The sequence below is a fragment of the Macrobrachium nipponense genome, chromosome 1 (genome assembly GCF_015104395.2).
Source record: "Macrobrachium nipponense isolate FS-2020 chromosome 1, ASM1510439v2, whole genome shotgun sequence".
NCBI lineage: Eukaryota > Metazoa > Arthropoda > Malacostraca > Decapoda > Palaemonidae > Macrobrachium > Macrobrachium nipponense.
In genome coordinates, this window is record NC_087200.1 from 107256960 (window position 1) to 107270902 (window position 13943).

The following is a 13943-nucleotide window of genomic DNA, read 5'->3' on the forward strand; positions in this document are numbered from 1 at the left end:
TGAGGTGTGTATGTATGTACTATAATAATTAATCTAAAAAAGACAGCTGACACCTAATTCAATGTGGTTTCAAGTCTCCCACTTGAGGGATGGTGGAACCTAGATGCACGAACTGGTAACTGGCAGTGAAGGATTTATGCAGTCTCTGAGAGCCTGCATGGACAAAACCAACAAAATAATGGTAATGAAGCTAAGCTTTAAAACTATACACAGAGAAACTCCTATGTAGTGACATGCAAGGGAGGACACTCACCTCCCATTTCTTTCTGGCAAGCACTCAATTTAGTTTAACATTGTTTCAATGTTGGCAAGCTATGCAGATAACTAAGGGCATAGAAGTTCTTTTTTTTCTGTTAAAATATTTTTGTTTTAATTAAATTTTCAACCATTTTCTTATTATAATTCCACCAAAATATTTACATTTCTCTTATTTGAAGTCTCTATTTTGCCTTGCTTTACATCTAAAACATTTCTTGCAAACACTCATAGTTAAGCATATAATATATTAAAGGTACTATAGACTTTATTACTAGGCTTTTGAGCAAATCTTACACTCATCTATTAACCAAACAATGGATGACTAGTCTTTATTCCAAAAAACAAAAGGACAGACGGAGAGGATTTACTAAAGTTGGTTTTAGAAGGATACTCACCTGAATTAATTGAACTTTATCACCATAGGACATTATAGCATCTCTTGTTGGTTTATGACCACAATCCTGAGACACTATAATAGGAAACTGTTCTTGGTTTGGTCGATACTTCAGTAGAAGATCAAGAGATCTCCGTACAGCCGATTCTCGATTACATGCTATCAATAATACAGGCAATACTTGTATAGGAGGTTCTGGTATTAGATCCTGAAAAATTTAAGGAAAGTCATTTTGTAAATATGCACAGCTTATCACAAGAGAAAATTTTCCAACCCTGTTTGTAGAATTCAAGATCGCAATCGTTTTTAAATACATCTATTAAATACCAAAAATAAACTATTACCAGAAATATTAAAGTTTGAAATATTTCTACCATAAGCACTTTACAAATATCTTACTTTTACTGACATTACCACTTGCAGGATAAGCCATTCTTGAAAGAATAATTAGCATCATCCTCCCAAGTGAATACGTATTCTCACAACTAAGACAAGCCCTACTCATTACATTACCAAATATCATTCCCAGCTTTAATGAACATAAGCTAAATACAGTAAAGACTGGAGGCTGGATAAATGGTCCTCTAAGTCAAGTAAGTTTCTCCTACAGACAAAAATTGAATTAAAAGACTTTTTAAAGAACAAACACACTATGTAGAGAGAGAGAGAGAGAGAGAGAGAGAGAGAGAGAGAGAGAGAGAGAGAGAGAGAGAGAGAGAGAGAGAGAGAGAGAGAGAGAGAGAGAGAGTGTGTGTGTGTTCACACTCCACAAAATAAAATCAATATCTAGCTTCACCTGGCAGTCCACACTTTTGGAAAACATCAGCTGACTAGCAGCTGAAAGAGTTACTGATTGTGTTTTCTCAACCAGCTGGAAGAGGACAATTTCTGTAAGGAACAGTATGTAAAAAAGGACAAATTTTTAAAATGACAATGTCGAAAATTGCATTTTTCCTAACTATACAAACCTGAGGTCCTTTTACAATAGGAAGGTAACTAGCGGCAGCTGGACGGTCGTAAGCTTCAAACAAGGGAGTTCGGTAGTTAACTGTTTGTCCTACAGTGCGCGCGCCACGCGCCTGGGAGGTGAAGAATCACTTTTGCTTTAGGCCCAGGAAAAAACGCAGAGTGAGGCGTGGCATGAGGTGGGACTATGTGTAAAAGGACCTCAGGTTTGTATAGTTAGGAAAAATACAATTTTGGACAAATTGTATTTGTTCCGGTACAATATACAAACCATTGGTCCTTTTACAATAGGAAGACTCACTTCTTGGTGGGAGGAACCTGAGTCTTTGAGAACAGACTGGTGTTCGCCCAACCTTGGATTGCCTCCCTGGTCGTAAGAGCGAGGGAGGTATCCTAGCCTCTGCCCAATTGATCGGGGTATGTACAGACGGCCAACGAAGAATTGGCGTAGTTTCTTAATTCATTGTTCGTTATGGAAATATTGCCATATGCAGGTGCCAGATTAAATACTTAACAATAAATAACATTTCCTTTCAAAGGTGCTATACTTGAAATAAATTACATTAGAACTGAGTAAACTTATTCAATGTATTAAAGATAATTATTTTGCAAAGTAAGGAAAATATATACCGATGGGTCCACGATTTCTAATTTTATTCTCAACTCTAGCTTCGTGACAGCATACCGAAGATTTTGAAGTTGGCTTGGCTGCCGCTCAAGTCTTGACTCAACGTATCGTACTGCACTGGGGTGTTGTCATTTCGTCTCCTACAGCCGATAAATAATACATCAAGGCGTTAACATTCTTTGAAAACAATGTTTAGTTAAACTAATTTTGTCCTTTGATCAATAAAATAATTAGCATGATACATTTAGTGGGCCTAAATTGGACTTCTGATTTTCCCACATGATTTGCTTAGGTCTATTTTCAGCGGTATACTCTCTCGGATACGTAATATTAATGAATATTTAAATCGACATATATATATATATATATATATATATATATATATATATATATATATATATATATATATATATATACGTATATATATATATATATATATATATATCTATATATATATATATATATATATATATATATATATATAAAATATATATATATTAATCTGCTTTGACTATTCCCGTTATTCTTGTTTTATTAGCCATGTTCGCCTTTCTTCTTATCCTTTTCATAATTGCTTAACATAATTAACTCAGACCTAGCTATTCAAAGTCAAAATGCAATCATAAAAAAATCAAACAAATATAATTCAGTCTTATTTTTTATCGAATTCCTTGCATATCCATCCTGTTTCATTTGGACACCTTGGAAAGCTGTGCGAGTCAAAACTGACGAATACATTAAGAAAGGCTTACTTTCCTTAAAGCTTTCTTAGGTTGATCTTTTTGTAGCTATTCATTTCTTCTAAATAGAAATTAATTCAAATTAGTTTCACATGTATACCTACTAGACCTACTACCATAAACTTATAAGTAGCTGAAAGGATAAGAAATATGAAAGGTAACGTTCTCGTTTAAGTCTATTTCATATGTTTTTTTTTCCCAAGAAAAACTTACTGCTTTAATCAAAGGTTGCTCTTTGATGGCTACAGGGTGTAACATGAGTGTATGCACATATTTTGTGGAATGAAAGATAAAGTTTTTTTGAACAGAAAATATTTTATAAACATGCATTTTAAAACGTCCGTTGTCGGTGCGGGGAATTTTAAAATAACCGTTATCATTAGTGATGCTTTCACGAGATGGAGTTCATAGTGAGAAGTCGGATCTAGTTGCCTGAGATGTAGAAGAGAGTGGAGGTGGCGTATAGGAGTGATGGGAGGATTAGGCCGATTTTAATAAAGTATCTCCCAATAAAATGTTTTCTTTAGGTTTTGAAAAAAAAAAAAGGCATGCATCATTGAAACCGTTTCCCTCCCTATCCGTGGTATTCACTGGCCACCGATAAAAAAAAAAAAAAAGATAAAAAAAAAAGTAAGCCTAACTGAATCTCTCATCCATCAAAGATAAGTTTGCTTATTCATTAGACTTATTCATTAGACAACTATCAGAGACTTCAAGTGTAGATTTAAAAATCTCTTCCGCTCCATCTAAACTAAAGTATTCATCAGACACCAGTCATAAGCGTAGAGCTAGTTATGATTCCTGGTTCAGCAATGTCGTGACGAGGCACTAGAATTCAAAGTTCACAAATGAATGTTGCTCAGCAACATTTACACTACTGTATTGTCTTGCTCTCATGTGGTGCTTCGGGGTGTTCCACCTCTAGGCCCATGTTCTAAATTTTGCCGTTCTTTAAACAATTTTATTCATCTATGTATGATTCTCTCCAGTTTATTAAGCTTTCTTGATATCTCTCCAAGAGGAACTTGCACCGAATGCAGTGCAACAATTCTCTCGCTCATCGAGGGATGTTTCTTAGACTGATAAATGACACATTGACAGAGTCCCGTGCACATAACATCAAAAGCAATAGTGAGGTCGCCTGGTTCACACTGTTATGATATAGTTTTTTTTCTTTTTCTTTTTAAATTTGATAGCATTTTGTGAGATTCCAATGTTTTCTGTAAAATTTACCAAATGGAATAGTTCAACTACAGTGGTCCCCCCGTATTCGCAGGGGATGCGTACCAGACACCACCGTGAATAGTTAGAACCCGCGAATGTTTGGAACCCCTATGAAAATGCTAAAAACAGCCTATTTTGTTAGTTAAAACTCAAGAAAAACCCACTAAAAATTTTCATACTTGGTTTTTTTAATAGTTTTATCACAAAAAGTGCATTTTATGATGAAATTCATCAAAAAAAAACCAGGAATTTGTGGATATTTATCATAGAAAAATACCACGAATGCATGAACTTCCCACGAATAATGCAGGGAAACGTTCCCCAGAGAAATCCGCGAGTGTGAGTCCGCGAATCTGGAGAACGCGAATACGGGGGGTCCACTGTACCTTCAACTTAATATTGAAATGATAATTTAAGGACAATGTTTATGCGATACTACTAGTGATAGGTGTCTCCTATCTATTTGGTAATGTATATCTATGGTTGTGATATGACGTTTTTTATCACTTCATTTCATTCACGTAATTTTGCTATATGGAAAATAGTTTTACACAATAACATAACATAATGTCCTAAAGATATCAGTGACTGTTTTTAACGTCATTACACACGATTTCTTCCATCTTTGAAAAGAAAAATAGATAAATAAGGCATGAATCGTGCGTCAGGCAGGTGAACAAAAAATTATGAAACTCTGCCACGAGTTTTTTGGCCGCCAGTACCACAGGATCAATGGTCAGACCTCTGGACCCAAGTAATAAGAGAGAGGCAAGCATATCTCTTAAAACTAGCAAGCAAGAACTTGTTCCTGTTGCAAGAGCCAACATAAAGTTATGGGTTTGTCTCTTGTTGGCTTCCACTTCCCCCCCCAACCTTTGTTGGGGGAAGTGGTGGATATTCACTCCTATCCCTAGTGAAAGGGATAGGATGGGGCTCGGTCGAGTAGCTTACCTGCATCTCATCCTTTCCAGCAGGTTGACGACTGTGTCCCTCTGCCCACAGGTAGAGGGGAAAAAAAGATGGGGAAGAGAAGCCAGTCACACTCTCATTCACTCACCCATTCTTACAGTCACACCAGGACTCGATGCTGTTCTGCCTGCTCGGGTGCTGGGTAAGCTACACAACGTGTTGAGCAGCCACCACGGGTCCCAAGGAAAAAGTATCCAAGGACCTGTGGGCAATATCCCGAAGGTAGAAGGAGGTGAAGGTGGTCTGGTTGGCCCAGACCCCTGCCTTCAGGACCTGTGCCACGGAGAAGTTCTTGCGGAACGCAAGGGAAGGACCAATGCTCCTGACTTTGTGGGTTCTCGGACGGAGCGTACGGATGTCGTCACTACCATCAGCTTCGTACGCCTTCCTGATCACTTCACGCAGCCAGAAAGAAAGCGTGTTCTTGGATACTTCTTTCTTGGTCACCCCAGTGCTAACGAAGAGGCATCGACAGTCAGGCCTGAGGTGTCGAGTTCTCTTCAGATAGCGTTGAAGTGCCCTCACAGGACATAGCAGCATCTCATCTGAATCATTGTTGGTGAAGTACAATAGGGAAGGGATTGTGAAAAACTCAAACCTGTCGTCAGGGATCGACGGATTCTGAGTCTTGGCTACGAAGTTCGGGACAAAATCGAGCGTCACAGATCCCCATCCCCTGGAATGTTTAACGTTGAAGGACAGACCATGAAGTTCCCCTACTCTCTTCGCCGATGTCAGGGCCAGCAAGAAGAGGGTCTTGAGGGTCAGATCCCTGTCTGACGACTCTCGGAGTGGCTCGAAGGGTCTTCGAGTCAAACTCCTAAGGACGAGAGTCACGTCCTACTCAGGGGGCCTGAGTTCCCTGGGTGGGCAAGACCTTTCGAAGCTCCTCATTAGCAAGGAGATCTCGAATGAGTTCAAGATATCCAATCCCCTCAGTTTCAGGACTAGTGCCAGGGTGGCTCTGTATCCTTTGACTGTGGGGACTGAGAGGAGCTTTTCTCAGCGAAGAAACATGAGGAAATCCGCTACCTGCTGAAGAGTGGCTCTGAGAGGAGATAGACCCCGTCTACGGCATCAACCACAGAAGACGGCCCACTTCCCCTGATACATAGCTACAGAGGACTGTCTGACGTTTCCAGCCATCTCTGTTGCTGCGCTGCGAGAAAAGCCTCTCGTTCGCAAGAGATGTTGGATAACATCCAGCCGTGAAGATGTAGAGACTGGAGTGCTTGGTGGTACTGTTCTACATGTGGCTGGGCGAGAAGGTTGTGCCAAGGGGGAATCTCTCTCAGTGCTTCTGCAAGCAGAGCCAGCAGGTCCGGATACCAAATGGGAGCCACCACGATCATCCTGAGATTCAGGGTGGCCAGCACTCGGCTGATCACCTTGCGAATCAGGCTGAACGGGGGAAAGGCGTAGGCAAAGAGTTTGTCCCACGGATGTTGAAGAGCGTCCTCTGCAGCTACCTATGGGTCCAGCACGGCTGAAAAGAAAACCTGAAGTTTTCTGTTGTGCCAGGGGGCAAACAGATCCACTACTGGACGCCCCCACAGGTCGAAGAGCCTTTCCGCCACGTCCTGGTGTATGGTCCCTATCACCTGACCCTGACGGCTGAGCTTGTCTGCTACTACATTCCTCTTGCCTGGAATGTAGCGTGCTGACAGCTCTATCGAGTGAGCCACAGCCCACTCGTGCACCTGCAAAGTCAACTGGTGCAACGGGAGACACTAGGCCCCCCTGTTTGTTGACGTATGCCACTACTGTGGTGTTGTCGCACATCAACACCACTGAGTGTCCCATCAAGCGGTCCCGGAACTCTTGGAGAGCAAGGAACGCTGCCTTGAGTTCCAGGACATTGATGTGAAGGTGCTTGTTTTGAAGGTCCCACACTCCTGAAGCCAGCAACTCCTCCAGGTGTGCGCCCCATCCCTCGTTTGGTGCGTCTGAGAACAGCAGCATCTCCGGGGGGGAGTGCGGAGAGGAACAGCAGCATCTACGGGGGGGAGTGCGGAGAGGAACTCCTCTTAAGAGGTTCCTGTCGTCCAGCCACCAAGCTAGGTCCTGCCTTACCTCCTCAGTGAGGGACACGAGGAAGTACGGTGGATCCTTTGCCTGTGACCAACTCTCCTTTAGTCTCCACTGGAGAAACCGCAGGTGAAGACGCCCATGAGGGACTAACTTCTCGAGTGACGACAGGTGGCCGATCCCGACTTGCCATTGCTGAGCTGACTATTCCTGCCGAGACAGGAACCAATCGGCTGCCTCCCTGAATCTGCTGATCCGCGAGTCTGCGGGGAAGACTCGCCCTGCTACCGTGTCGATCAGCATACCCAGGTACTTCATCCTCTGCTTGGGTTCGAAATCGGACTTCTCAAAGTTCACCACGATCCCCAGATCGTAGCAGAACCCAAGGAGTCGATCCCTGTCCCGTAGCAACTGTGAGCGGGAGCTCGCCAGGACTAACCAGTCGTCGAGATACCTCAGAAGACGTATCCCGGACAAGTGGGTCCAAGCAGACACCAGAATGAACAATCGCGTGAACACCTGTGGGGCGGTTGACAGACCGAAGCAAAGTGCCCTGAATTGGTACATCGTCCCATCAAGGATGAAGCGGAGGTACTTCCTGGAGGATTGATGGACGGGTATCTGGAAATACATGTCCTTCAAATCCACTGAAAGCATGAAATCGTTCTCCCTGATGGAATCGAGCACGGAACGTGCCGTCTCCATCTTGAACCGAGTCTGGCGAACGAAACGGTTCAAGGGAGAGAGGTCTATCACTGGGCGCCGGCCCCCGTAGACTTTTCCACCAGGAAAAGGCAACTGTAGAAGCCCGGTGATTGATCCCTGACGATCTCTACAGCTCTTTTGCTCAGCATGGTCTTGCTCTCCTGTTGCAGAGCTATGTCCTTTGATGATCCCAGGACGTATGTTTGAAGATGGACCGGGTTGGAGGTGAGGGGTGGCCGAGATTCGAAGGGTAGTAGATATCCCTCCCAAAGGACGTCTACTATCCAGGTCTCGGCACCGTAGCGCTGCCATGTTGCCCAATGGCTCGCCAGGCCACCCCCCCCCCCCCACTTCCGGCAGCAGGTGAGGGGGAATGCCGTCCCTAGCGTTGCTTCCCGCTTCTCTTCGACTTCTTCCCCGTCCCTCCTCGTGAGGAGGGCTGGGAGGGGGGCTGATGACAACCTCCCCTGGCAGAAGTTGAAGACAGAGTCTTCCCTCGGGGCTTAGACGGGGCAACCGTCTTAGCAGCCGAAGAAAGCTAGCCAAACTCTTGGGCTTAGCCGCAGTTACTCGAGACTGCCCAGAAGCCTTCGAGTCTGCCTGGTGTACTAAGCAGTCACTGTCATCAGTGCGCCGCCTTTCTACAGCAGCGTCCACCATCTCTCCAGGGAAGAGAGAGGAGGAACTCCGAACAGGTCCGTTGCGTAATCCAAGTGCCGCCTCACGCCCGGCCTCCCTGGATACTCGGGTAAGGACTGCGTCCCTCCTACGGCGAAGTACCAGGTTGGCCCACAGGTTTACCATCTGATGGGCAAGGAAGGAATTGGCCCTTCCTCCAGACTGGCAAAGTCTCCTGAACGCCGAGTCATCTTCAGGAGAAATACCCCCGGAGGTGGCTGCGACTTTAGACACTGTGAGGGACCACAGGTCTAACCAGGAGACTGCCTGGAAAGCTGCCATAGCGGTGGATTCCAGGCCTAGTGCACCTTGCTGCGAGAACCAGAGGTTCTCTGACAGGAGCTGCTGCAGAGACACTCCCGGAGTTAGCCTGGCTAGCACCGGGTTCACCTGTTTGGGCGGCATTGGATCTTCCGTTGGCACATAGAAATGCCGCTGTCGCAGTAGAGGAGGAGGAAGTAGCTTGGACGACATGCCAGACTTCAGCGAACCCTCCTGTCCGGAGACAAGAGACTCCACCTGGTTCTAGCACAGAGTCGGCAAGCTCTGATCGTGGCAGACCCTCCATCAGTTTGGGTTCCTTCTTCGGACCCCAAAACGACTCGAGCCAGGACATGGGCTCGGAAGGTGGGAGCGGCGATCCTTCCCCGAGGTCGTTGTGCTGACAAATCAGCGCAATAACCTCGGCAAAGTTCCTCTTGCGGAGTAGGACCGTCAAGTCGCTCGAACAAGAGCGCCTCCCAAGATCCTCCTCCTTCAGAAGGAGGAACAGCAACAGACCCCTCTTGCGCGTAGGACCTGGTCGATCCTAAGACCGTGCCTGGTACGTACGGCATCGTGACGGGATCCCTCACGATCACTCCTCGGTGCCTCGCTCTTCCCGGTGTAGCCAGAGGAAGTTGAAGGTAAGGGAGAGGAAGACCTGACGCTCCCCCCTCGCTCACCGGCAGAACCGGTGTGCTTGGAGGGCTGCAGGCAATCACCAACCCGCGGTGGGGATCGAGCTGCAGGCCTGGCCGCGCGGCTCCCCTGGGGCGAGCGGCTGGACCAAAGACAGCATCCCCGGTCTCATGCGTCAGAGGAACTACTGCTGGTCCCCCTACCCGTCTGGTCCCAGTGGGAGCGGCGGTCAGGGGACCTGCAGAGACCACTGTTGCGGTGAGACCGGTGCATGCCCTCACGGCGCATCAAACCGCTGGTACCAGCCGAAGCTGGTGCAAACGATCGGGGGGACCTCTTCCCAGCCTCAGCCCGTGGCCGGTCTGGGACCGTCACGTCAACCTGGGTGACCGGCTGGTCACTACGAGAGCGGCCGCTGGCCTGGCGAGAGTCACCTGAGCGGCTCTCGCCGGCCTTCCGCTCCGTGCCGTGATCTTGGCGCCGAGCACGCTCTGGCGCCTGGGTCTTGGCTGCATGGCCACCCGTGGGTGACCGTACACTAAGTACCTCTCGCGGACAAGAGGCCGAGCCAGAACCTGGTGTAGCGGCAGAGCCTCTAGCACTAGGCGAGGAAGTACCGGTGTTAGCCGGTACCCCTCTGGTCCCCGTCTTCTTCTTCCTTGCGGAAGGAGACGGGCCCTACTCCCAAAGGAGCAGGAGGACCAGTGGAAAAAGCCCCCGTCCCACCGAAGTGGGACGGGCCCTGAGAAGTTCCCGAAGGAGCCTTCTTAGGAGGGGAGGAGGCAGCCTTCTTCTTCCGCAGCTGGGTAGCCTTGGAAGTCGAAGGGGAAGAGGCGGCAGCAGACGACGGCGAAGAAGACGACGAAGACGACGACGACACCTTCCTCTTATTCTTCGTCAGCTTCCTCAGGACAGACGTCAGATCAGCCATCCAGGATGGAGCCGGGGCTGCTGTTGCCGAAGCAACAGGGCCCAACTTTACCTGTCCGGACAGACCAGCGTCTGGGGCAGCAACACCTGGACTGGATGACATCGGCAGGCACAGGAACAGCGGGAACAGCAGGAACGGCAGGAACAGCAGGAACAGCCAGAACAGCATCAGCGGCAGGTACGGCAGGAAGAGCAGGTAGGCCAGGAGACGGGGCAGCAGCCAGCGACATCCTGGGAACCGGCGGCAGGTCCAGGGGCGAGCTCTTTGGGCAGCGGAGGTCCAGGGGGGGGCAGCACGACAAGCCCGGGCGGCGGCGGCACGGCCCCTCCTCGGTATGGCAGCAATCGGCCCCTGCACGGCGGCTGTAGGTGTAACTGACATCACGTGGGGGGTATACACCAGGTGAGGAGGGGCGGCGTACCCTGGAGTAGAGATCGTGGTGGTGGTGGTCACCACTCCATGGGTGACCGTCCCAGACCCCGCCAAATGATGGAGCAGCCCTGCAGTCCCAATGACGCCCACACCTGTCCAAGGTTATCTCCCACAGCGGAAGCACCTGCGGAAGCAACAGTCGGGTACACAGGAGGGGTTTCCCCTCGCGCTGGCAGGGGTGAGCCCCCACCCCGAACGAACGGAAGACCCCGAATACAACTGTACGTTGGGGTACCGAGTGCCCTCCACTACACTCGACGGATCGGGCGAAGAGAAAGACCTCGATCCCCCCCCCCCGAAGGGGAAGGTGCCAAACGAGGGAGCTGAGCAGGGGCCAAGAAAGAAGACGAAGTATCGGTTACCAAGGGAGTCGCGGGAGAGCTTTCCGACAACTCCTTGGCAGGCCTTCGCTTCTTCCTGCCCTCATACAACCCCCACTGCACCTCCGACCAATCACAACAAACATTACATGGCTTGGCCCGAGAGCATTCGCGCCCTCGGCACCGAGCGCACAGGCCATGAGCATCTATTTCAGGGAAAGATCGGAATTTCCCACACTTGCAGCCTTCCACCCCGGGCCACAATCGCCGGATGATGGCAGGGCGCAGGAATAGATCCATTCGTTGATCCATAATAAATCAATAATCAATATGAAAATGAAAAGCACTGTACTTACAAGTTCACTTTCATACACAAGCAAACCAGTAGAAGAAATCACAATAAATCCAAAAAGCATACGACGATGAAGCGGGCAGAGAGTGATGGCGAAACACGTCCTCACACCACACGGCCGAAAGCAAAAGTGGTTCTTCACCTCCCAGGCACGTGGCGTGTGCACTGTCGGACAAGCAGTTAACTACCGAACTCCCTTGTTCGAAGCTTACGACCGTCCAGCTGCCGCTAGTTACCTTCCTATTGTAAAAGGACTGATGGTTTGTATATTGTACCGGAACAAATCAATTTTGTATTTTTCATAGCTAACAAACCTGAGGTCTTAACAATAGGATAATCTTTACCACGCAGCTGGAAACCGATTAAAACAATCAAAGATTGTACAGCAAGGAATCTGTGAGATCTGGCAACTCCTGTGCGTACGAGGTGGGAGCCGGTCAGCGACCGAGCATAGCATTCCATGACGCGATAATCTTTCCCTCAACCCAGGAATAATAATGAAAGAGGGGCAGCTAGAGGTGGGCATTAAACATTAAGACCTCAGGTTTGTTACCTATGAAAAATACAAATTGATTAAAAAAACTGGTCATTTGTTCATATGCAGAACATTACCTTCGTTCTTAACAATATGTAGACTTATACTTGGAGGGAGGTATACAAGTACCCTAAACCAGCTGGGAGTTAAGCCACCTGACCACCCTTCCTAGAGGAACGAGTTCTAAAAAAGGGGGTCTCAAGCCTGTGAGAAAATAGATAATCAATTTGTATTTTTCATAGGTAACAAACCTGAGGTCTTAATGTTTAATGCCCACCTCTAGCCGCCCCCTCTTTCATTATTATTCCTGGGTTGAGGGAAAGATTATTGTGTCATGGAATGCTATGCACGGTCGCTGACCGGCTCCCACCTCGTACACACAGGAGTTGCCAGATCACAGATTTCTTGCTATATAATCTTTGATTGTTTTAACCAGTTTCCAGCTGTGCGGTAAAGATTATCCTATTGTTAAGACCAAAGGTTTGTTCCGCTATGAAAAAATATTGTTTTAACGAAAATATTTGTTTTGATAGCATCAACAGCTATTTAAGTGGGAGGCTTCCACATCCACCACACCCTGGATAGTTAAGTAGTTCTATGGCCTGGTGAACCAAAGAACCTTTGGAGAAAGATTGTATAACATCCTGAAGTTCCAATGACTTACAAGGGGTCAAGAATTTATTTGAAATCTTTGTTAGAAGAGTTATGGCTGAATTCCTTGGATTCATTAAACAAAGATATGAAGACAACAATGCTTACTTCAACTCTCCTCCCTCATTTTCTTTCAGAGAATGAAACCACTTGCCTAGTGCTCTTATATGTAATAAACCACTAAAACTTAAAGAATTTCACATGATATAAACTTATTAAATCTTATCCTAATACATGAACTTTTGAATAATTTCTTATATTTAACCTACATGTTTGTTTTTTGTTTTGTTTCTAGATTTTGACACTAATAAATTCACTGTCACTGTCTGAGTTATCCATCAGAGACAGGAGATGGGAGGTGACAGGGTGAGGGGGGGGGGGGGGGGGGGCTGACTCCTGTGTAACAGAGGTGGAAGACTGGTGTAATTTCTATGGGCAAGAAGACCTTATGCCAACACAGGATGAACCTGTGTAGGCAGCATAAGGGCTGTTTAATCTACACAAACACACACACAAGAACAGTATAGTAGAATTGGCTGACTGGCAATTAGATCCTACAGTATGTCTGTTTATAAAGGAAAATTTTAAAATCTGTTCAAATAAAGGCATAGCGTGTGATAAAGGAAATCCTAATACCGCCTAAACAGTCCCTTACCAGAGCTAAGGTAATTAATTTACACCATAAAATACCAACTAGTAGGAGAGCTGGTTGTCAGTTCAAGCAGTTGCTAAACAGGTGAACATGTGGTAAACAAATGAAAGTTCAAAAAAGGTCCCCCCACCAAAAAATGATATTGTTATGATACAATAAAGTTTGTTCATACTTACCTGGCAGATATATATATAGCTGTATTCTCCAAAGTCCGACAGAATTTCAAAACTCCCGGCACACAAACTTTATTGTATCATAACAATATCATTTTGTTCATGAAACTTACCTGTCAGATATATATATATATAGCTGAATCCCACCATTGGAGGTGGGAAGGGACAGAATAGAATGATTTTAGGAAACAAATTGCATGCAGATGATTGACATCTTGGTTCCATACCTGTTAGCATAGCTGACTTCGTGATTACTGTCACCCAAGTTGGCTTTTGCTTTACAAGAGTCTCCAGCAAGGTAGTGACATGTATAGCTGGTGAGATCTAGATGATCTGTCAACGGGAGCGTGACCACAAAGTGACTAGACCATATTGACCATACTATGAGGGCTAAGAAGTAATATATA

At 46.5% G+C, this 13943-nt stretch overlaps 1 protein-coding gene across 6 annotated transcripts in view; it reads right to left on the reverse strand.

Moving 5' to 3' along the window:
• LOC135219535 (alpha-1,3-mannosyl-glycoprotein 2-beta-N-acetylglucosaminyltransferase-like) overlaps positions 1–13943 on the reverse strand; it is a 386065-nt gene that overhangs the window by 185282 nt on the left and 186840 nt on the right. For all 6 annotated transcript variants that reach the window (XM_064256378.1, XM_064256375.1, XM_064256373.1 and 3 more), the window contains one exon: positions 654–860. In XM_064256378.1, coding sequence (XP_064112448.1) covers positions 654–860 — 207 coding nt within the window. The remainder of the gene's footprint in view (positions 1–653; positions 861–13943) is intronic.